Genomic DNA, 24001 nt, shown 5'->3' with positions numbered 1-24001 from the left:
CCCCCGGCTCCATCCCCAGCTCCATGCCCAGCTCCACCTCCAGCTCCACCTCCAGCCCCCCAGACTCCATCCCCCCCGGCTCCATCCCCAGCTCCATGCCCAGCTCCACCTCCAGCTCCACCTCCACCCCCCCAGACTCCATCCCCCCCGGCTCCATCCCCAGCTCCATGCCCAGCTCCACCTCCAGCTCCACCTCCAGCCCCCCAGACTCCATCCCCCCCGGCCCCATCCCCCCCGGCTCCATGCCCAGCTCCACCTCCAGCTCCACCTCCAGCCCCCCAGACTCCATCCCCCCCGGCCCCATCCCCCCCGGCTCCATTCACAGCTCCACCCCCAGCCCCCCCAGCCCGCGCATGCGCAGTGTCGGCGCCGCCGCGGCCCCTGTGGAGCCCCGCGCCCCCCCCACCTCCACCAGCCCCGGCCTGCGCATGCGCAGTGCCGTCGCCGCGCCCCCCCCAAACCATTGTCGGTGCCAGGCTGAGCTGGGATATGAGTGCGCTCTTCTTCCCCGACATTCCGGTAAATCGACTCTCGCTTATTTTCCCCGCGCTCAACGTTTATTCGTCTCGCTTCGCGGCGCGAAACACTCTTCGCCTTTGTTTTACGTTTCGTTTAACTTTGACGGCGCTCGCACCGCGGTGCGTTGCGGTGCGGCCTAGCTCGCTCGGGGCATCCTCGGCCTGGCCTGAGTCGCCTCTGCGGGCGAGGCTGCGCCTACCCCCGGCCGGGTTGGGTCCCGGCGTACCGCTGTTTAAATGGTGATGGCGGTGTGAGGGTGGTGGTTGGGGGGGGGAGTCGGTAATGGTTGTAGCGGGCGACGCGGACCATCGCCACACACACGAATCGACGTCGCGTCTCTCGGCGCCCCGGTCTAACGGATGGATTGTCTTTGTCTCTTTGTTTCAGGCCAAGTCCTTGTCCAAGTCGGCCGCCGGTAAGTGGCGTCTAGACGCGGCACCGTGAGCTCCCCCTCCCGAGGAAGGAGGCCATTTTCTCACCGCTGTCTAATGGCGCAGAGACTAAGTCCCAAAGCACAAACAGCCTCGCGCCGGCCCCGATTTAGCGGCGATTTAGCGGCCGCGGGGTCGGATGAACGCGGGGTTCGGATCCCCGGTACTCCGGGAGGGGGATGCCGCCGCGAGAGGGGCTGTGCGCTGCTCGTATGACGAGATAGGCGGCCTCAAAGAGATGGCATTTGTGCCGCCGCCTGAGAGATTCTGACTTAGCCTCCAGCGCCATTTTCTGCGCCTGGTTCACCTTGGAAGAGGCGTCTCGAGGCCCTCTCTGGCCACGTTTGTGACCCCCACGGCCCCGTTTTGGCCTTTTTTTTCAAGCGGCGTGTCTCGCGACGCGGTCCTCGGCTTTGATTCGTGTCCAGTGGCCACGTTTCAGTCGTGGCAGATGAGCGGCGGTGCGGTTTGTGGGAATGGTGCTTGCTCTCTGTGTGTGCTCCCCGTGTGTGGGGGGTTTTTGTTCACCCGAATGGAAATGTGCTCGTTTATCTTGAAAGTTTTCATTTGGTCGGGTTATATCATTTTGTTGTTGTTGGCAAATGTGTAATGTAGTTAATTGGATATTAAATTTATTTTGTAAGTTTTTAGCAGTTTTTTTAAAATATTTTGAGTTATTATTGTCAACCCACAGCAAACTTCATGCTTGTGTTTAGCCGGCTTTACACTTTTATACAATTACACAAGTTTTGAGCATCTCGTGCAATCTATTATCACATTTTGACCTAGTTTGTGGTGAAGTACGTGGGGTTTTCTGCCACGTGTTTGTCTCGTGTGTGAACGCGGCCCTTTCGCAGGAGATTCGCGCAATTTCACTGCCCTTCTCGCTAGTTGTTATATAAGCAACTAGACAATGCAGGACTGGTCTGCATTGACAGATCAGGTTAATATGCGTCTGCACATTAATCTTTACATTTAACCATTTGTTTTATACACCGCACCTCGTATAATTATAGTGCATATTGTGGAGTAAATTTTTTACTTTAAATGTCCACATCGATACAATTTAAAGGTACAGCTTTCGTTTACTGCAGACTAAAAAGTTTGTGCCTCTACATCTGTTGGTAGGTAATGTTTTCACTTTTAATAAAGTTAGGTTATTTTAATGTTCATGGAATTTTCTTTGTAATCTGTTGCAATTTTTAGGATTAACGTAATTGGTCCTTTACTTGGGTACTTCCAGTAGACCAGCTATCGATAAGTGACGTGTCTAATGTGAGAAAAACATAGCAGTAGAAGTTGCGAGCTCCTTCCTCTCGCACAAACCACCCAGTCCTTTTATCTGGACAAAGGTATTTATTTCCACGTGACAGTAATGATAAGAACACTTATTACTCATGTCGCTTTACCACCTGTCCATGGGCTAAGTTTACGTCGTAATTTCCAATAATGCTGCAATTCTTTTTTCTCTTTACCATTGTTTTAGCATTTTTTTTTCAATGTGGTAGATTGGTCAATGTTAAATTTTACCATCATTTGTACATTATCGGAAGTGATTCTGGATAAACAATTTCATGAGCCGCTTGGCACGCTGAGTTTTGAGGCTGATTATATTGCCATTGTAGTCCAGACATATAAGCTATAGGGAGGGGCTATTAATAAATTGGGATTTCATGTTTCAGACGTTTTAAATCATAAGCATAATTTACTGGTTTGTGAGAATCTCCTTTGGATAGTGTGTATTTAATTTGTCATTGTTAAAACATCTCGCGTGAAAGAGGTATTGGTGTGCACGGTTTATACTTAAAATTTAGGAACATGTTGGAGCGCATGGAAAATAATATTGCTTGGAATGTATGCGAGAAAGCACTTTCATTGACTTATTTGGTCCAAAGCCTGAAATTTACTTGTGTGTTTGTGTTCAATATTTCAAGTGGTTATTTACTTGGTCATAGTCAATCAAATTAACCAAAGTTTCAAGAAGCTTGGAGGTCACAGCACTGTGTTGGCACCTCTTAGATCCTGGGTTTAAATCCAAGAATCTGCTTGTGATTAAAGCAGCTTCTCAAGTGTAGTCGGTTGACGATCACAGCTGAGTCACCAATGACTGCACTTAAATAGCTTGTTTGAAAGTACTACCCCCTAGTGTGGATAATAGGTAACTTAAAGGGATCTCAGAAGTAGTTTTGCGATAACCACTTTCATGGGATGTTCTTGGCAGTTTGTACAGAGTTCTGAATGGATTGGTATTTTCGTGACATGACTAATTGTACAATTTAGATTAAATTAGGGAAAGACAATATATTTTAAAAATCTAAAGTTCTAATTGACAAACAAAACATTTAATGTTGATCATCAAAAAAGGGGAACAACCTATTCTTACATTTAATATTGATGTTTAAATATTCTCTTTACTTTTCCTAAAAGTTTAGATTTTATTTCATACAGAGGGCATAGCTGTAACCAAGTTGTGTTTTTTTTAAGGCACAGTAGTGTCATAAGTGGCTGGCCACGTGTGTTGACCTATTTGACGTAGTGCACCCTTGTTATTTTGAATTGAATCTCTGCGTTATAATTGTGACATGTTGGTAGATAAGAGAACCACAGTGCCACATTATAGCCTCTGTCCTGCGTTGTCACAGAAGGACATCGTGTACACAGTTAAAAACGGCGAGTAATGAGTTACATATGAACACTTAGTGACAAGGATGTTTTTAGGGTTTTGACAGCTTGCTGTTCCATTGTCAAATAAGCGCCTTGTGTATTAAGGACTTGGTGATATTTTTATTATATTGTATAGGCAGTGAATACCACATCAGTGGTGCAAAGAAAAAAGTACGTGTCAAAAACCCTACACCATAGTGAATGGCAAAAGTGCTCGTACATATAACGGACACTTTGTCACGGGTATACTTTGCACAGTGATAATATGACAATAATAATTGGTCTATGATACGACATGTTGACATATATTTAAGCTAGGAGGAGGCCAGTTCTCATGAGGGGCTGTGCATCCAGCAACTATTAAAGCATTTTTAAAGATTGTCAGAATTCCGTGTTTTCTTTTTGTATGTTGGTAGCGTAATTACTGATTTAGATTTTTTTGCCTGTTTTTTAACTAGCTGGCCACAGGGACTCCCACAAGAGTCACAACCACGCATCGAATAAGCACAGGGACGTGGACAAATACAAGCACAAGTCCGAGCAAAAGACTGACAGTAAGGCTGACAGTAAGGCTGACAGTAAGGCTGACAGTAAAGTTGACAGTAAAGTTGACCGTAAGACTGACCATAGGTCTGACCACAAGTCTGAACACAAGTCTGAACACAAGTCTGAACAAAAGTTTGAACACAAATCTGACCACAAGTCTGAACACAAGTCTGAACACCGGTCTGAGCACCGGTCCGAGCACAAATCTAAACACAAAGACAAGGACAGAGAGAAGGAGCGCGATAAGGAGCACAAGTCCAAGCATGGTGGTGGTTCGATGGGTTCCAAGGAGCACAAGGAAACTTCCCATACGTAAGTTCTCACCGACACATTACGGCAGAGGTGTCTTGTTAGGCTGCATTGTAATTAAGCATTCATATTTTTGTTGGTAATGCAGAATGTAAGGAAGCAATAAAATAAAAGCACTTAAGTAAATAACTCAGCACCGGAGCAAGCCTTTTTTTCCATCTTCCATGTTGTCCCTCATATCACTGCACTGTCCCAGCATTGCTTTATCATGCGCTTCGTGGATAGCTTGTGAAAGAGTTGCCTGTGTGGGTTTATCGAGGGACACCGTACCTGCCTGTTAATTGTGGGTGTCCTGTTGCAGCAAGCATAAGGAACATTTGGACAAAGAAAGACAGAAGGACAAGGAACTGGACAAAATCAAAAAGGAAAAGGTAAGTTTGAATAGCGTTTATTTTGTCTTTAGCGACGTTTAAGTATGTTAAAGGAATTATTTACTTAATCTTTTGATAACTCGTTTTAGTCCATTGTCCTATTGGTTGTCCAGACCAATATTATTTAACAGTATTTGTTAAAGAAGGTAAACACTGTCTAATCAGGTGATGTGTGTATCTGTTTCGCAGCCTTTTGTAAATGATGTGAAGATAAAGAAGGAGAATGGCTTCAGGTAAGTAAAATTTTAGCGTATAGTACACGTGCATTTGTTATCTTTAGACTGCAAATCTCAAGTGCTTAAAAGTACTTGGTGTCATTGGTTTATTTCTAACCAATCACTGAATTTGGTGCTGTCCATTCTTCATCTACAATATAGGTTTCCCTCCCTTTGTGGATTTGTGCAACCTTTTTCAACCCAAAATTCGCTGTATGCGGTTCAAATTCACCCCTCCTGCAGCTTTGTGGTGTGATATGGGACAACATTGTGTGTGTACCTTAGGTGGTACTCGGCAGGCGACTGCCTCGTGTGGTTTTGCTTTCTGCGCCCTTTTCATGGAACGCAGTTACCGCGTACAACGAGGGAAACTTGCATATGCTGCACACAATTTGAATAATTTTCTCTGTCAAACACCCAAATTATTGGATAGTGTGCATAGGATGAGTGCGCTTAATGCAGTTGTAGATTGTGGGCATGATATGCTCGTGAGACAAGCTGAGATTATGAAACCGTATTAATTCTTAGTCATATCTGTGGCAATCAGTCTCGCACTTTATTGCTTTTTGGGGAGTTTGACTCATTTATTTTCCTGTGCCATCCCACGTAGTTCCCCAGTCATTAAGCTGGAGGAAGACGATGGCTATGGGTTTGGAGCCGCTGTGACGGCGCCAGCACGTGCCAAGCAGGAAGCGCGTGCTCGTGAAGATCGCATCAAGAAGGAGTCAAAACCGGAGAAGCGCTTTCGGGCCGACTCCGATGATGATCAGCCGCTGTCCAAAAAGTGAGTTGCTGAGTTTTTGTTCTTGCTGTAACTTTGTACCCTGAGCCACCGTAGTCGTCTTCATGGTATGGGTTCCTTGCCCCGCTGGTGTTGCAAGACATCCAATTTACCCCTTCACCTCTGGCACACCGTAACAAAGTCGGTGTGGAGCCATGACCAAATTGATACACCGGGCCACATTTAAATCTACATGGTAGCCTAGCAGGGTTGGGCTAATTACACTGTCCATTGTGTTTAACATCAGTCATTAACAACTTAACCACAGTATCACTACGTTATCTACGTGTCTCTGCATCACACGTTGTGTGCGACATTTCGCGGCACAGCTTTGATTTCTTTAAATGGAGAAACTGCTCGCAACGGCCTTGCTCTGCACGGCCCTGGCATAGCTCAGATGCACCAGTGGAAACCGGGTTTAGGTCTCAATGAGACTAATGAGCTCTTTCCAGTTTATTTGCCATGTGTCGGCAATTTAATTTATGAAAAAAATATCTGCGGACATTTTGTTTGTCCCCGAATTATGCAAATGCACTAATCTTTTTGTTTCCAGTATATTAACTTGAGAAAAGCTCTTGACCCATTCAGTATATGAGTAGAGGTTTTCCTTGAAAAAAAAATATATGCTTTTCATTCACCACTTTTCTCCTTTTCATTCTGCCCACAGGCTCCATATGGTCAAGCAGATAAAAACTGAGAAAACGGTTGACAGAAAATCCACAAAGAGGCCACATGACAGCCAGGTGAGTTCTCCGCTTTTTTGTGGACGTCATCTTGGCTGCCACTCGTTCGGGCACACACTTGAGAACTAAACCGCACTGACAGTTGCTGACCGCTGGTGCTTTTTGTGTTACGTGGCAGAGAAAGTCAACAAAGAGAGAAAAGGATGACATTCCAAGCAAGAGAAAGAAGAAGGATGAACCGGAAGAGAAATGGAAGTGGTAAGGAAACTGTTTGCTGAGACTGCTTCGTGGGTAGACTACATTGCGTTGCTCAACTCTATGGGAGCAAAACATTAACTCTGTTGCTTTTGGAGTAGTCTGATGTGAATTGTCCTTTATACCTAGATCATGTCCGTTCAGATTCTCCAGTGTGACGTCTGTGTTGTGAATGCTGCTGGATCAACACTCAATAGTCATAATTTAGAACCACTGGACCCACCCTCCCGTTCTCCTGGAAGTATATCTTTCAGACATGGGCCAGGAGGTGGGGGTGTGAGGTACACAGCGTAACATGCAAGTACCGTTAATTTTGACAGTCTGCAGGCGCACGTCGTCAAATGTGCTCGTTGAGTGCCTAGAGCATTGATCTCGGTTTAAAACCTTGGGTCGTCCACAGCAGCGTTCAACTCTGTTTAAAGTTCTCCCAGGCAGTGTTGTAAAAGACCCATCCCAGATGCTGACCTGCACCCTAAACACTGCAGTCCCATCCCACCTCCAAATCGGTGCCAGATCGCCGTGCACGTCACGCCCCATGCCTGTTGTGGGAGTCTCTTTGCCGCTCCGAAGCTCGTTCCTGTGCCCCTGGGGATTTTGGTGGAAAAGTGGCGTTTGTCACTCATTAATGCGTAATGAGCTGTTTCCTGCGCAGCAGGTTTGTTTCAGCTACACGGACCGCGTTCCCCTGGGCTTGTATTAGGTAGCGGGCGCGGTGGTTGTTGGTGATCACAGTGCCGGATTTAATTTTTTATTACTTTTCTGCCTTGCCGAACGGTGCGTTTCATTTATGACGCAAACAGCTATCCCTCGGCATATGAAGGCACGCGATGTTATGGAACGTTTTTGGCAACCTGCGGAACGATGCGTTTGGCAGAGTTGTGCACCCGTCGTGAGAAGTAAAAAAATATTTGCTTCAGGAAATTACGTTTTGCGGTCATGGGAACCATGTAAGATGCTGCGTTTAAAAATTACGCCAGGCTTGTGAAAATTGCCATTTCTAGCTGAATTGCACAGGTATCATGCGGAGGCCCAAAGCTGGTTGTTTTCCACCCTCTGTTTTTATTTGGAATGTTTTATTTTGTAATGTATACAGTCATATTGGGCCTCACATTTGTTTTAGAAGATATGCTTTGTAGGATTTTTGGGTTCAGCACTGTTATGTGTTTTGTGGCATTCCTTGCTGTCTGAACAAGTTGTCAGTGCACATTTAGAGAAAATTATTCTTAAATTCATGTAAAACGCTGCCTTTGGTTAAGTGTCCATACATGTGTATGGCGTAACATCTCTAGAAGGTTCGAGAGCTTGGCCTTGGAAGAGTTGCGACCGTGTCTTAATAGTGATGCCACTTTGGTGGAGATTACATCTACATTGGCCCCCAAACACGGGTCAGGCAGAGGGACCTCCAAGTGTGCCTCGGTTCACGCACATTCAGGAAAATAAAGCGATGCAATCCCTGAATGGGACGCCCGTTGCCAGCATGCGGTTGGGCTCAGCGCGGTTTTTGGACGCATGTGGGTGTGTATTGCTTGTGCCTGGCGCTCCAGGTGGGAGGAGGAGCGCTACACGGATGGCGTCCGATGGAAGTTCCTGGAGCACCAGGGCCCTGTGTTTGCACCGCCTTACGAACCGCTCCCAGACGATGTGCACTTCTACTACAATGGTTGGTCACACCGATTCTCATAACATCTTTTGGTAGATGCAGCAATATCGATGTGTTATTTACACTCGCAATACATGCATCAAGTTGTGTGTGCGAGATTAGGTTATAATTACATGGGCTTCGGCCCATGGGGTCAGGCAGAGGACCAACTGTGCCTCTTCTTTTGAGAATGACTTTTGAGCTATCTATTTGTTACAGAGCAGTGGTATTTAATAGCTTGACTACATGCTACAAAAAAAGTTGACTTTATTGTGAATGGAGAAGGTGGTGCTTAATGCCTTTTTGGAATGCGCAGCGCATGAACCAATTGCCAAAAATTATTTTGAGTTTGCTGTTGACACACTGCCTTTGGCATTATCTGCTGTCAATGGGTAGCAATGAAAGTAGCAAACATTTCCCCCCAAGGGGAGTACTAAAAGGCTGATGGTGTGGTCACAGGCAAGCCAATGAAACTGAGCGAGAAGTCAGAAGAGGTGGCTACCTTCTACGCCAAAATGCTGGACCACGAGTACACGAGCAAGGATATCTTTCGGAAGAACTTTTTCAAGGACTGGCGAAGGGTATGACCTCTAACTTGTATGATGTTATCTCTCCGCTTGCTTACCGCCTGTTTTTTAAAAATATACAGTGGTACCTCGGTATACGTCGTTAATTCGTTCCAGAAGGTAGGAGGACTTATCCCATAAGAAAGAGGGAAAGGAAATAATCCATTCCAGAGTATAATAAATGATATTGTATATGGCATATCATACATTAATGGGGTTGTATAAAATAATTTCGACACTAATTACTAAAATGCATACATAAATTAAAATAAATGCATAAATAAAAAAAAAATGTAACGTCAATTTACCTTGCTGAGAGGAGTTGAATGAATTTGCAAAAAATTCACGTTAAAATTACAAAAAACACGTGAAAATTCACAGATTATAGCAAGGGTTGTGCACTGAACGAGTTCTAGTGTACAGGCAGACTGAGGAGCGGCGCTTTGTTTCAGTCGTGAACGGGGTCTACGCGGTGACCCATCCTGATCATACAAGTTCTAGCAAGCGCGTCCTATCGCAAGCAAGACGTCGTATCCCAAGACTTTTTTCGCGTTAAAACACGACGTATACCAAATTCGACGTATTTCAAAGCGGTCGTATACCGTGGTATGACTGTATATTGAGCCTTTTTATCCCAATTATATTTAAACAGTTCTGTAAGTTTATTGTTTATTCCTGTATACAGAGGGCAGTGCAACAAAATACATGGTTGTACTGTGCTCTGCTCACGTCTATGCTGCCTGCCTTCAAACCCGTACCCACAAGCGTGTCGACGTATGATAACGATTAGGGTAACGCGGTTTTGAAAATGAATTGTTTTCTTGTGATGTGAGATAAGGGTAAATTATTACGCAAGGGCCCAGTTTGCTGTTTTTTTTAAGCAACGCACTATAATCCGTTGAGCAGAATGGGGGAGCGCTTGCGGTGGTTTTTGGTTTGACACTGCGTGCGTGTCTCTCTCCCTGCGTGCGTGTCTCCCCGCGTGTGTCGACATAACAGGAAATGACGTCAGAGGAGAGGAGCATTATCACCGACCTATCAAAGTGCAACTTCAACGAGATTGATGAATACTTCAAGGTCAAAACGGAGGAGCGCAAGAACATGTCCAAGGATGAGAAACAGGTGCAGTCATTGGTCCTCATCCCTTCAGCGCAAATGCTTGGCCACCAGCAGCTCCCAAATAAATAAAAATGTTTACAATTTTCAGGGTTGAAGGAAAGCAAGTTGCTTTCATTACTTGTGTGTTTTTTTACCGCATGCGTAACAATTGTGTCGGCAGTATTAATCACTTAAAAGTATCTGGGAATGGTGCGTTGGTCGTCGGTCTTTACACTTGTTTGAAACTAAGCTGATGGCATTATCGCTGTATGATAACACGGAGTGTTGAGTGTCTTTTCAGTCTCGTATGTTTATCAGGACGGTCCTATGAGTGTTTCAACAATATTTTTTAATGAGCATTTTATTTGTGGAAGAAAACCATAGGGTACCTGCAGAAAACACATTTATTCTAGGAAATAACACTCAAAATGCGTACACAGATCGGCCATGATACCTTTGGCTGTGCTGCCATTTTGCGATTACCTTGCAGCTTACCGATTAGTACGGTTGGCTACGTACTATGTGAAAGAAGTTCAACATATATGCATAGTGGGATTGGGAGTCTCCTCACTCTGCATGAATCCCTAACCTTTGGCTCAAAAGTGCTGGATTACAGGCATAATATCCAACCACTGAACCATTGTCCACATGGGTTCCTGGTTGCTTAGCCACTTGTGTGCGTGCACTATCGACAGATGCTCAAGGAAAAGAACGAGAAAATGACGCAGGATTTCGGCTTCTGCCTCATGGACTCACACAAGGAGCGAATCGGCAACTTCAGGATCGAACCTCCGGGCCTTTTCCGTGGTCGAGGTGACCACCCGAAGCAGGGCATGCTGAAGAGGCGTGTGTTGCCTCAAGACGTGATCATCAACTGCAGCAGGTGAGTGTCGCACAGCGCGCATATTGAGCAGCCGCACCTAATGATGTATGCCCGTCTCACGAGACATCTCGTGCCCCACACTGGTGGATTGTTACCAACGGGGTGCAATTGGCGCACGCTTCCTTTTTTAAGGGACTCCAAAATCCCAGTGCCGCCACCGGGCCACAAGTGGAAGGAGGTACGACACGACAACAAGGTGACGTGGCTCGCCTCCTGGACCGAGAACGTGCAGGGCCAGGTCAAGTACGTCATGCTCAACGCCACCTCTCGCATCAAGGTGAGAGACCCGTAGTCCTGTATTGACCACCCCCCCCCCTCCCCAACCTGTTACGACGAACCAAATTAATCTCAGCGCTTGGTTCCATCAGCCAAAAAGCCTCGAGTACCAATCGTTTTCAGCAGCAGGCTTTAAGCAAGGAAACCCTGGACTGGTTTTCAACTTTCTCATTCTCATCAGCATGGTTGTAGCCAGTAAAGCAATGCTTCGTGGCTATCCTCTGTTAAAGGCAAATGTCACGTGAACACTGAGCTCCTGTGAAAAGTACAACAACATTGTACAGATGAGAATGAATGTAATTCACAGTTCATACTCTTAGTTGTCATCATTGTGACACCACCACTGGCAGTGGTGTCCATATACCAGTGTATGAGAGCTTGACATTTTAGATTTGATAAAAATTGTGACTATATACATCAAACAACTTTGAATGTTTGCGATTTTTTTTAAATGTTACACGTGGTAAACGTGAAATCATGTGAATGTTTTGCGGTGAGCAGGGCGAGAAGGACTGGCAGAAGTACGAGGTGGCTCGTAAGCTGAAGACTTGCGTGGAGAAGATCCGGAGCCAGTACCGCGATGACTGGAAGTCAAAGGAGATGCGAATTCGCCAGCGAGCCGTCGCACTTTACTTCATTGACAAGGTATGTGCCGCTGATGGGTCATTGGCATTAATTGACCACACTTTGCCACATCAGTCGCTGCAGGTTGAAGCTGGGATGAATAAACCATGGAGCATGGAAGTACATTACAATAATACATTTTGCCTGCAATTTCTTGCACTGCCTGCAAAGTAAACCTGCAATCCCACCGCCATATAACAACACCTTTTATATGGTTGTTGCCCATCCAAGCACTGTACAGCCTTATCCTGCTGTGCTTCTGAGGTCTGATGAGATCGAGCACATGCCACCTGACTTTGACATAAGCTACAGAGGTGATAGATATAATAAATATTTAGTATATGATCTAGAAAGTAAAGACAGTAAAAAAGAGTGGGCAATACCGGTGTAAATTTTTACCTAATGTATTTTTAACAAACGTATTTTTCAAGTGTTATTAAGGGAGGGGGAGACACTCTGCTGATGATGGTGAACCTGTGTTGCAGTTGGCGCTGAGAGCAGGTAACGAGAAGGAGGAGGGCGAGACGGCGGACACGGTGGGCTGCTGCTCGCTGCGCGTGGAGCACATCAAGCTGCACGAGAAGATGGACGGCCAGGAGTACGTGGTGGAGTTCGACTTCCCTGGCAAGGACTCGATCCGCTACTACAATAAGGTCCCCGTCGAGAAGAGGGTACGTTGCGCGGGCGCTCGTGCAGTTGCGTCGCAGATATGGGAGAGAAATGTTTCTTTTTAACGTTTTGGCGATGTGGGATTTGGAGTGAGGTGCACAGAAAACTTGTGTTAAGTTCGATTTGGTTCTCCTTTGTGAAAACGCAAATAGAATTTGGACTTCGGCAAATTGTGAACGCTCGCTAGAGAATTTCTATGTCGTGTAACCAAAGATTGTTCAACGGCTTCTATATACGTGTGTCCTTTGTCTTGTGTGCGAATAGGTTTTCAAGAACCTGCAGCTCTTCATGGAGAATAAGCAGGGTGGGGATGATCTCTTCGACCGTCTTAATGTGAGTAATGTCCAGTTTAATTAGTTGAAAATATAAGGTTCCACTTGTGCAGTAGCGTTGCAGATATTATGCTATCTCGTAGTATTTGCTGCCACATTGAAAGCATGTTTTATTTTGTGAAGCAAGCTGCCATCTTTTTATTTTTGTGAAGAGGTGCTAAATCTGTAATTTTTTTCCCCACCACGCCATTCTCGACAGACGTCAATCCTGAACAAGCACCTTCAGGAGCTGATGGATGGACTGACTGCCAAGGTTTTCCGAACCTACAACGCCTCCATCACCCTGCAGTGGCAGCTGAAGGAGCTCACGAGCAGTACGTTCGATCCCTGCCCACTCCTCCCACTGCCCATTTCCTTTACTGCCCCCATCAATAAGGGATTGTGGGAAAATGCTAAGTTAGCAAAAAGATCTACATTTTTTAAACACAAGATCGCCGGCTTGACATCTCAAGTAAAGGCAGCAACCCTCCGTGTCAGCTACTCATGAATACATTTTTCGCAGCCGAGTAATTATCCTACCACCACTCGACTTAAGAGCATGTCCAGTTGGCTCATAATTTCTCATTGCTAGCAGGGATCCATATTGCCCTACTAAGTTGCACTTGTGCATATGTGACGGCTAGCCAAATTTTATTTTAAACGATTGGAGTATGGCTATGTTTGATTTGTGAGATTGCTCTGGAGAGTGAGATTTCCTCGATTATAATCGTGTGTGGGTGGTTGTTGTGTTGACGTGGTGTGCAGCGGATGAGAGTGTCCCTGCCAAGATCCTGTCCTACAACCGGGCGAACCGCGCGGTGGCCATCCTGTGCAACCATCAGCGTGCCGCGCCCAAAACATTTGAGAAGTCCATGGCCAACCTGCAGGGCAAGGTGAGCTACCATGGAGAGCAGGCAATTGTACTTTGGTACATTTGTGCTCTGAAGAGCATTTGAAGCATGGAATGGAGTGGCCCTCATTTAGCAGTTGATCGACAGATGGGCTCTGCGTGTACAGTAATAATATTGTTCACTGGAACTTTTAGGTGCCTTCAGCAAAATATAGCTTGATCATTCAAACTTGATGTTGATAGTTGTGCAAGGACAGTGAACCCTCCATTTAACGGACTAATAGGGGGGGGAAGGGGTGTCCGTCGAATCCGATTGTCCATCAATGGCCAAATGAGGTATTTTGAGCACTAAATCGCACCCTGCCACACGCACACTACTTAGTGATAGTTCAGTAATGATGATTATAAAATATCATCGTGCTTTTTTATGTATGCGATACTGTACTTTTAAAGACCAAAGTACTGTAAATGTATTGTAGAACTCATTTTCCACTTTTATCCTATTTTGACCTATTTTAAACAATAAAACACGTGTAGTGTAATAAATACTGTACCCATTAAGGGGACAAATCTAATATTGACTGGACTGATTTCCCCATTACTGGACTTAGTCCATTGTTTTGTTTGGGGCAAAGTCCGTTGTCTCATCTCTTTGGACAAAACTCTGGATTCAGCAGATTTTGTCCATTAAATCCGAGGTCCGTTAAATGGCGGTCCGTTAAACCGAGGGTTTACTGCAGTGACAAATATGATTTTAGAGCCTAACCGATAATGTTTCATGTCGTTGGGTGACTGCGAGTTTCAAGGAAACTGGACCCATTTTTGATAAAAGTTGCCCGTCTTGTACAGATCGACGGCAAGCGGGAGCAGCTGGCTCTCGCCAAACGCGAGCTCAAGTCGGCCAAGACTGATTTGAAGGTCCGCAAAGACATCAAAAGCAAGAAGTAAGTCAAGTGGCTCCACGGTACACACTGCTTCACAGGCTACCACAAGTTGTGGCGCATCTGGCTTCCTGAGGATCGAAACTCCCAATCCTCGTTTGCGTTGTGTTGAGTTGCTTTTAGTGGCTATCGGCACTTACACGTGTAGAGTCCCTCTGGGTCTTATTATGTATGGCTCATGCTGCTCTGGCCTGGTGTGCAAGTCTCATCATGGGGCAGCTGACGATTAGAATTAGGTTCTTCCACTTATTTCTCTGATCAAGGGTGTAATCCTTTTTATCTAAAGTCCTCCCTTTTACACTTAATTCACATCTTGTGTGAAAAGCCACATGGCAGTGCCAGGTACACTGATAGCAATCTGTTGGCCTCCATTCTTTGAGATTTTCTTTGTACATTCCGTTGACACTTGGGTGGCGTCGGTGTTCCACTTGGCGGTGTTTCACGTACGTGTGCGCTTTCGTTTTCGGCGTTCGTCTTTGTGCGTGTAGCTCGCATTCTCACCGTGTTCTGGCATATTGGTGGTGGATGTGCTGTGGTCACCGGTGACATTGTCGTGCGTTTATGACAGGGTTGTCGAGACCCGCAAAAAGGCAGTCGAGCGCATGGAGGAGCAGCTCATGAAGCTGGAGGTGACTGCTACTGACAAGGAGGAGAACAAGCAGATCGCACTCGGCACCTCCAAACTCAACTACCTGGATCCTCGCATCTCCGTCGCATGGTAATAAAACATGATAGTGATGCTAGTGTCACAAATTATTTCTATTCGTAGAATATATGAAGTAGAAGTGTTTAATCGAGCGTCTTTGGCCAATAAATACACTTGCATGGGAATACTGTCCCCTTTTGGGGTATTTGACTATACAGTAAAACCTTGGTTAGCGAGCATAATTCGCTCCGGAAACGTGTTTGTAATCCAAAGCGCTCGTATATCAGTTGTGATCACGTGACGCTCTACAGACAAAGCGTATACCTACTACTCGTATTGCAAGACCTCGCTCGTTTATCAAATTCATATTTATTTAAACAATTAGCTCGTCTTGCAAAACACTCGCAGACCAATTTACTCGCAATCCAAGGTTTTAAAGTACGTTCAAGTTTCCACTTCCCCAGCTGCCTTAGCCCACAATTAGGAACAGGGCTTCCTTACAAAATGACCAGATGTAGTTGAGTCGCCCTTGTGTGTGTGTGTGTGTGTACCTGTGGTGCGTGTTGCAAATGGTTTCGCATACCTGTTGCGTGCGAATGCAGGTGCAAGAAGTTTGGTGTGCCCTTGGAGAAGATTTACAACAAGACTCAGCGAGAGAAATTTGCCTGGGCCGTTGACATGGCCGAAAAAGATTTTGAGTTTTAGACGACATGGATTTTATGAAATGACAGCGGTTTTATTGATCGCACCGATCCGTTTTAAACCTTGAGCTTTTTATATATATATACACCCTGCTTCGTCTGGAGATGAATACTGCTCAACCCCATAATTGTACTTTTGCCACAGAACCAATTTTATGGGCTTGAGTGGTGTTTTTATAGATGTCACCTAGCCAAATTTAAAGACTCAAAATAGTCTGAAGTTAATGACTTTAAGAACAGCCACACACGTTAATTGCATTAACCTGTGTGACTTTTTAAAGGTCGCATAAATTAATTGCATTGTTTTTAATTTAGCACTGTTAGGAGAAGCTTTTGTTGCTTTTGAAAACAAAGTTGGATATACATTGGCATTAAAAACCTAAAAGTCATTTCATTTGAAAAACGCATTAAATAGTTCAAATTCATTTTTAACATTTACTATAAATTACAAAATCCACGGTAATTAATTTTTTCAAGCATGATTTAATTCAATAACCCTCTTAGCGATGTGTTAGTGCTATTTAAGTTTTTTTTTTTTCAGACTGTGAGCCCTATGCGAGTTTATGGAATATTAAATGTTTTATAGTTTGCCGAATATTGTACAGTTTAAACCTCGATTGTCCATAAACTGGGTCTGGGGGTTTGTTTGGATTGTGAACTTTCTTTGCAAATACAGCTTGTTAAACACTTTCAAGGATTTTGAAAACATTTTTTTCCTGTTTCTTTTCAAATCAATTGTGTTCAATCCACTTGATGCCGAACACGAACCGCCATTTTGGAGAGCACCAGTTTCTGCATGGATGTTCTCCTAAGACGTATTAAGTACGCCCGGCAGACGGACAATACTTGGAGCACCAGAGAGGAGCATCTTGTCCTGTGTTCACGAGATGTACAACAAGCTTAAAGCCCCCCCCCCCCACCGTGTATAGGCGCGACAGAAATCTGCCTTACTTCACTTGGAGATTATGCCTGCCGATTGCCGACTTGAAGCACAGGTGGCTGGTCTGGCTTTGCCTGGTGCTTGTTGAATATTAAAAAAGGCAGGTGTGGCCACAATGGTTTGGCGAGGAGCTTGCTACGTGTTGCTATGGTGCTGGTTATGCGAGTCGAAGCGTGCGTTTTGTGTGTTTGCCCATTTTGGCCAACCCAGCCGCAGCTAAATTGAGCAAACTTGGATTTGGGGAGATCATACACGCAATTAATTAATGTTGAACATAAATCCTCCCTAGCTCTGTAAATATTGCTGCAGGATCGAAACAACGGTACACAGAGACTGTCCTTTAGAGCTCAAGGAAGACATTAATGGTAATAGTGTGTTTTCTAAATTGTGTTCCACAAGATGAAAGTGCTATCGTGCTATACACATGAATGTTGGTCTCGTGGGGGGGTCTATACATTGGGCCTTTATCAATGAGTGTTGTCACTCCGGCTGAAGCTACATTAGCATCGCTTAAGAATTTGCTGTACCGTTTTCTCATTTTACAATTTTATAAAGTTTACGGTGGTCGCCATGTGCGTAAAAAATATGACGTGAATTTGACTGATGCCCGGTGTTCAGAACAGGCGGGGTTGGGTCACCGTATACATATATAAACATCACTGCTAAGATTATTTTACTGTCATTTTGCTTTGAATAAAAAAGCCAGTGCGAGCGAGTCATGCGTATGGCGTTGGTCGCATGAAACCACAATCTCAAGTATGGTTTTGGCGTGCGATAAAAAAAAGATTCTTGAGGTCCAAAAACAACCTACTTTCCTCTCACGAACCGTTTTAAAATACACGCCACTTATGAGTGGTGTTGTATGTTATTTTCGGTGGGGGTTTCTCATTGCTATTTTTTTGTGATGCTCCCCCACCCCCCAGATTGACAAGGCGCAGTTTTGTGGCAATCTGTCGCTGGTCGCAGAAAGCGTTTTTTCTACATTTGCCTTTTGGCGGGTCGAGAGAGTTTGGGCGGGTTTCATCTGCTGGGTCTCTTGGTCACTCGCAACGGTCGCAAATTTTGATCTCAAGTTGGACAAATTCGGGGTGGATACTAGACTGGCCGTCGCTGCAAAATTGCACGGAGGTGGGGGGAGGCCTGTTTTTTCGATTTTTTTCAGTCTGGATTAATAACCTTCAGGTATTCATGCGTGTGGACCCCCGTTTGCTCGTGTCTCTGGGATTGTGTGTGTGTGTGCTTGCCTATGAAGAAACGATGCCTTGTGTTCGCAAAAGATGCACGTTTTGGATGTGGGAAATAATATCCCCTTTTATTTATGAGATCGAATGAAGGTGGGCAAAATCGTCGGTGGCTGTTTTTCATTGATCATCTGTTTAATGAGTGCGTGGTTGCTCGTCCCCCTCATGTTCCCCAACCTAAGAGGTCTTGCTGTCCTGGGACGTGGCTGGATTTTTTTTGTAGTCCCTACTTACTGTCTTACGTTTTTGAACCATCGGAGTTTCGTGCGAGTCCCTTTTATGTTCCTGTATTTCTAAGAACATCCCCTCACCCCCCCCCCCCCTTTAGTTTGTGTGCCTGAATGATTGCAATGGCTCGGCACGATTGAACGGTGATGCGGTGTGGTTGTGATTTTTACAGCGAGAGGTTTGATACGAGATGACGATTCTGCCGCGAGAGTTTGGCCAACTTTTTGTTTGACGGGGTGGGGGGGTGGGTGTCGACAAGACAGGTCGACACATGGACGGGACTGAGCCAGTTGGCCAACTTTTATTTTTTTACAACCGGCTACACAGCTCATGAATTGGCCATATTGGCGCGCCATTGCAAGAGTAGTACGAGCTGCTTTGGTTGTCATTCACACGCCCCGAGCCCCTTTGCGACACAAAACCGACATTGTCGGACCGCTGTGGGCCATTGTTAATCCACTGCCGTCAGTCATGCTTGCCGTCGTTATGTATGTAGCTATGCAGCTCGTACGGAAAGCGTTGTGTGCGAGTGCCACGTGCTGCCGGCGATGATTCTGAAAACGTCTTAACGTCAATAATCACTTGCGTGTTTCACCACTTGCATTTTTTAAGCCCCCCCGCATGGACTTGTATGCAAACACGTTGCGCGCCAGGGTGCCCACACAGCTTTTACTTAACACTGGACCAATGTTAGTGAGAACATTGTTAATTCCAAAAGTTTGGCCCCTCTGCAGCGCGTTTTGACCGAGCTGTAACGGTGGGCACGTTGCGGCTGGATGAGTGTGGGATGGGTGGAGAGAGCGCCTCTGGTCACAGTGTGTGGTTTAAAGTGTGTTCCAATAGATGCTACCGAGAGAGGCACAGGCTAATTAAATACTGCATACTCTATAGGTGATGCGCGCATTTTTAATAAATAAGTACTGTGATCAAATCCTGCTGTTGTCCTTAACTGCTGGTGACATACACATTTCGGTAACAGCAAATACATCCATTGTTTCTCCAGGTTTGTGTCGGCCTGTCGCTTTTCCCGTTCCAATATCGAGCAGCAAGTCTGGACCGATTTCGACTTTCCGGGTCTCATTTGGGTCGTCATTGTCACCGTTTATCAATCCGCTGCTGGATTGAAGGCCTCACCACGCTGCGTCGGTCCATCGGGGTTGCTTGGCCATACCTCACCACGGTAGTCCGTGCGGGTTTGTGAAGCTGGAACTGTTGCAGATATCACTGGCCATAAATATTCCCCGTGGCTGGGATTTTATTACATTTTATTTACCCAGGAAAGCCTCATTCGAGTCCCAAGGCTTGTTTTAAGGAGACTCCTGCTTTAGTTTTTTTGTAGTTGCGGACGACAATCTAATTGTTTCCCAAAAAAATAATTGGCGAGTCATTTTTTAAACAAAATTTTTACCACGTTGACGACAATGGCTTGCTCCTCTTCGAATTGCGTCACGGGGCCGTTAATGTCCACCGTGAATCTAGTGGGACGCGGGTAGTGGTGAATACACCCACAGTGTTTTTGCCAATCTATTTTAAGCTGAAGGTTACTTCAATAAACATTGCAAGGTACCGGCGGCCAACTGGTTGTATATGTAGTAAGAAACAGGTCAAGCCTGGCTGACGTTCTGATGGATAGTGCTCTCACCGTAGAACCATTTTGGACAGATTGTAATGTTTGTGGTTTCTGTCGAGCAAAAACAAACTGAGAGGATCAGGCCCTGACGGTCGTGGCACGATACTGGATCAGAATGTCGTTTGATCATCACGTGCAAAATATAGTAAAGTCATGCAATTTTCATATCAGGGCTCTACTACACATTTCACCACTATTGAGTCGTGACATAGCCAACACGGCGTGTAGCGAAGTATCGACAAGGCTCTATTATTGCATCTCACTACGGGACGTCTGGCAAAAAAACATTACGTACCAAACTGCATGGTGTACACAGTTGTCTGGCACATGTGACGGGTGCTGCAAGATCTGACCATGTCCGTCCAGTGCTCGCCAAGCTGCATTGGTTTCCGGTTGCCAAGCAAACACATTATCAGGTCGCACTCGTTAACACACAGTGTTTGGCACAAATGAACCACAATACCGTGGTGATCTTGTCAAAGAGCATAAACCATCATGCGAACTCGCAGCGGCTTCTGGCTGGCCATCGAACAAAGACGGTCACTGCATCGCGCGCTCTCAAATGCGCTTCTGCAGCCGTCTGGAACGCTCTCCCGATGTTAGGAATCCACTGGAGCTATGCGCTTTTAAATCTAGATTTGAAACTCATTTCTTTCGAACTGCGTTCTGTGTGTTGGTTTGTGGTCCTGACCCGCACCTCCGATTAGCACTGGTGGCTACGTATGGTGCAACAGAAATTCAACATACATGCGTTTTTGAGCATTGTGCGCGATCAACTGGTGTAGAGGGTGGTAAGGGCTCTATGACAGGCAATGGACAGAGTCCTCGAGTGCTGGTGTCCTCATTGAAATTGTAAATTGTGATAACATCTGAGGTCAGGAATATGTTTTCTACACTTTTTAACTCTCGCTTTTGTAATGCTGTACTATGACTGCAACCCAAGCCTGGCTCCAGATATTCTCGGATTGGGGGGCAGTTGACCTGTTGTGTGTGGGGGAGGGGGGGCTCACCGTAACAGTGGCCAGGTCGCTTCTTAAAAATAAGTGAACATCTAAGTGGGCTTTACCTGGTAAGATAAATATAATTTAGTTTTACGTATATTTGGGTGATTGTTTTACCTTTCCTGCACTTCGTACTCCTATCATGTGTTTGTATTGTTTGTTGCTGCGATGTTCTTACCCTCCCCTTTCTGGACATCTGTCTAAAAGAGCTGTATATCTTGTTGGATTCCACGTGCAGTATAAATACATACTATGGACGGGATGATGTGTCGCTTAGGAGACTGAGTTTGGGTGGTGCCAAATCGACGTTTGGTGGTGCAGGCCCCACCCCCAGAACCCCCTCTCGTATTGGACCTGCTGCACCCTCGAATACAATACACCTAGGTGTTGAAATAAGCACAGACAATAAACAATTGTCCGTATCCTACGTCTAATTTTGCTCGAATTGTTATGTATATATTTTTTGCGATTAGATGGCGGGATATATTCATTGATAAACAACTGATCAAATTATGAAGCTGCAATGTGGTGACAACTGAATTGTGGCGATAGTTATAAATGGTTATAATTAATTTGGATTGCATAAAATTAAGGAGGCACATGTCTGTGGTTGTACCGATCACTGAAACTTGTTCATTAAATTTTGACTTAAAATTGTCGTGACTGTAGGAATTCATATTCTTTGGTTCTTTTTTTACTTTTATTATTATTATTTTATATATCTACGTGACTTTTCCGCAAGAACCAAAGAATATGTTTATTGAATAATCTGCGACAAGTGGAACTTTCGAAGCGTGCCAAAAATAAAAAAAAATAACACAAGTAGGATTCTTGTCTGCTCCACCTTTTAATCCAGATTCCTAAGCGAAGGCAATCATACACTTTTCTATCGCATCATCACAGCCAACGGAACTTGGATCCATAATTCTAACCGCTCGATTAAAATGAAAATCAACTTGGAAGCTTCTTCTGTAAGGGTAACGATGGCACTCCTTTTTTTGGGACATGCAAGGTCCGATAACAGCCGACTTACATCAAAATTAGCACTCGCAAGTGCTTTGTTTGGTAACTGGGATGGAGTCACGTTGCATTGATGATGCCATTGAATGGCTAGAAACCTGAAATTAATCAGGTGATTGTCAAGTGTCAGGCGAGTGTCAAGGGAGCGGGCGAGCGGTGAGTGGGGAGTCAGTGTTTGATATGCGGTGTTAGGTGAGTGCTAAATATGTCGAGCGGTGAGTGTGAGGAGGAGTTTCGGTTGTATCTGGTGAGTGTGAGTGGTGTCAGGTGAGTGTATGGAGAGCGGTAGTGCAGTGGTCAGCGCCCTGCGCTGCGAACTTGGCTATCCGGGTTCGATTCCCGCTCACGGTCAACTCACAGCGAGTGGGATGCAAGTCAAACAACAACCGCATGACAAGTTAGATTAAAGCCATCATTCTAACTCCGTACTACAACAAACAAACATGGCCAAACCAAAATTGTTTTTCGAAATCACCAAAATAAAGCCATAAAAGCAATGTAACAGTGATCATAGGAACTGTGACCGAAATTTCACAATAAACGACATAAACAACATGTACCACCAAAACCCTGTAGCCATAGCTGGCTGCATGCGTCACTCCACACCATGAGCATCAAGGCTACACGGGAGGTCTTTGTGGTGAGTGCAGGTGAAGGGACACGTGGCGACACGTTACCATTGTTATTATTGGGACGAGTGTTACCGCCGTGTAAGACGAGCTCTGTTCACCGTGGCTGACATCATCCGTGTGTGTTGGTAGTTACAATGCAAACGTGGAATGAGCTTTAGTTACAACTTTAGACTGGGCAGACACTAAACGAAACTTTCTATTGTACCAGGTAAGATCTCACTGAGTTATATAGCTCTTTTTTTCAGAAACGACGACTTGGCTATCGAAAATGATAGCTCAACGAAGTGGCTTATCACGTAACAATTTATAGCAGCTTAGAAATGTAGGAGGTAAAAATCGGAGGACCGGGGAAAATCCTCGCGACCACGGGGAGGGAGAGACATTCAAACTCCAAATATACAGCGGGCGTCGGGGTCGGGATCGGACTCACGACCTCCTGCACACCAGGCGAGGTAGTTAACATCTCCTAGCCACCGTAACGCACAAGAAGCACTGATACTGTAACAGCGTGGTCCAGATGTATTGTAACCCCCCCCCCCCATTTAATTTTCTAAAACGTAACAGAAGGGGCCGCCCATAAATGACGTCACGCACCTAGGGGGGGGTGGTCAGACATTTGTCACGATGTCTGACAAGGGAGGAGGGGGGTTGAGAAATGTGACGTCACATCAAAATGCGCAACTTTTAATAGATATAGACAACACGTTCTACTTAATTAAATAGACTTTGAAATAAATGTTTTCTCCTACAACATCAGAATGCAGCGCCACATTAAACACGCACTACAATGACAATTGTTTAAAGCGATTTGAAGCATGTTTTATTTGGGGGGGGGGGGCAGAGCTTTGTGACGTCATATTTGAGGGGGGGTCTGACTTTTTGTGACGCCGTGTGACGAGGGGGGGGGGGGTCAAAAATCGTCCAAAATCGCGTGACGTCATTTGGACGGCCCCTTAGTGAGTGTTCCCCTTCATCCAGTTCAGGGGGCTGCTGCTGATGATGCTGATGATACTCTTAGGTTTTTTTCGGTAAAGTCACGTTGGTAAAAATAATAATAAATAAAATATAAAATAATAAGAAATTTAAATAAATAAATTAAATCACGACGTTTTGGAGGCAACACATGCTTCCTTATTCTTGATTCTTTCGGTAAATTCACGTAGAAGGGGAATAATAAAATATTTTATTTTGAATCCCTGCAGTCACGGAAGCTTTAAATCAACAAGCTTCCTTCATCAGGTGTAAAAACGTCGTGATTTAATTGATTTATTTTCATACATTATTACTATTTAACATTTTATTTTAATTTTTTATTTTTATCTACGTGACTT

General features: G+C 45.0%; 1 protein-coding gene across 1 annotated transcript; it reads left to right on the top strand.

The window, feature by feature from the left end:
* Nucleotides 1-405: 405 nt before the first annotated feature.
* Nucleotides 406-17634, top strand: LOC133350920 (DNA topoisomerase I, mitochondrial-like). Its single transcript, XM_061565761.1, has 21 exons — nucleotides 406-519; nucleotides 907-934; nucleotides 4073-4472; nucleotides 4771-4840; nucleotides 5030-5073; nucleotides 5666-5839; nucleotides 6504-6579; nucleotides 6698-6777; nucleotides 8319-8434; nucleotides 8873-8994; nucleotides 9979-10101; nucleotides 10773-10960; nucleotides 11093-11237; nucleotides 11738-11881; nucleotides 12346-12531; nucleotides 12794-12862; nucleotides 13061-13175; nucleotides 13606-13733; nucleotides 14540-14634; nucleotides 15200-15349; nucleotides 15880-17634. Exons 1-21 carry the CDS (start codon nucleotides 490-492, stop codon nucleotides 15980-15982), a joined length of 2586 nt encoding a protein of 861 aa, XP_061421745.1. The 5' UTR covers nucleotides 406-489; the 3' UTR covers nucleotides 15983-17634.
* Nucleotides 17635-24001: the final 6367 nt, after the last annotated feature.

The sequence above is a fragment of the Lethenteron reissneri genome, chromosome 35, assembly GCF_015708825.2.
Source record: "Lethenteron reissneri isolate LAM-NWPU_2019-01 chromosome 35, ASM1570882v1, whole genome shotgun sequence".
In the NCBI taxonomy this organism is placed as follows: Eukaryota; Metazoa; Chordata; class Hyperoartia; order Petromyzontiformes; family Petromyzontidae; genus Lethenteron; species Lethenteron reissneri.
This window is presented reverse-complemented; position numbering and strand designations above follow the sequence as displayed.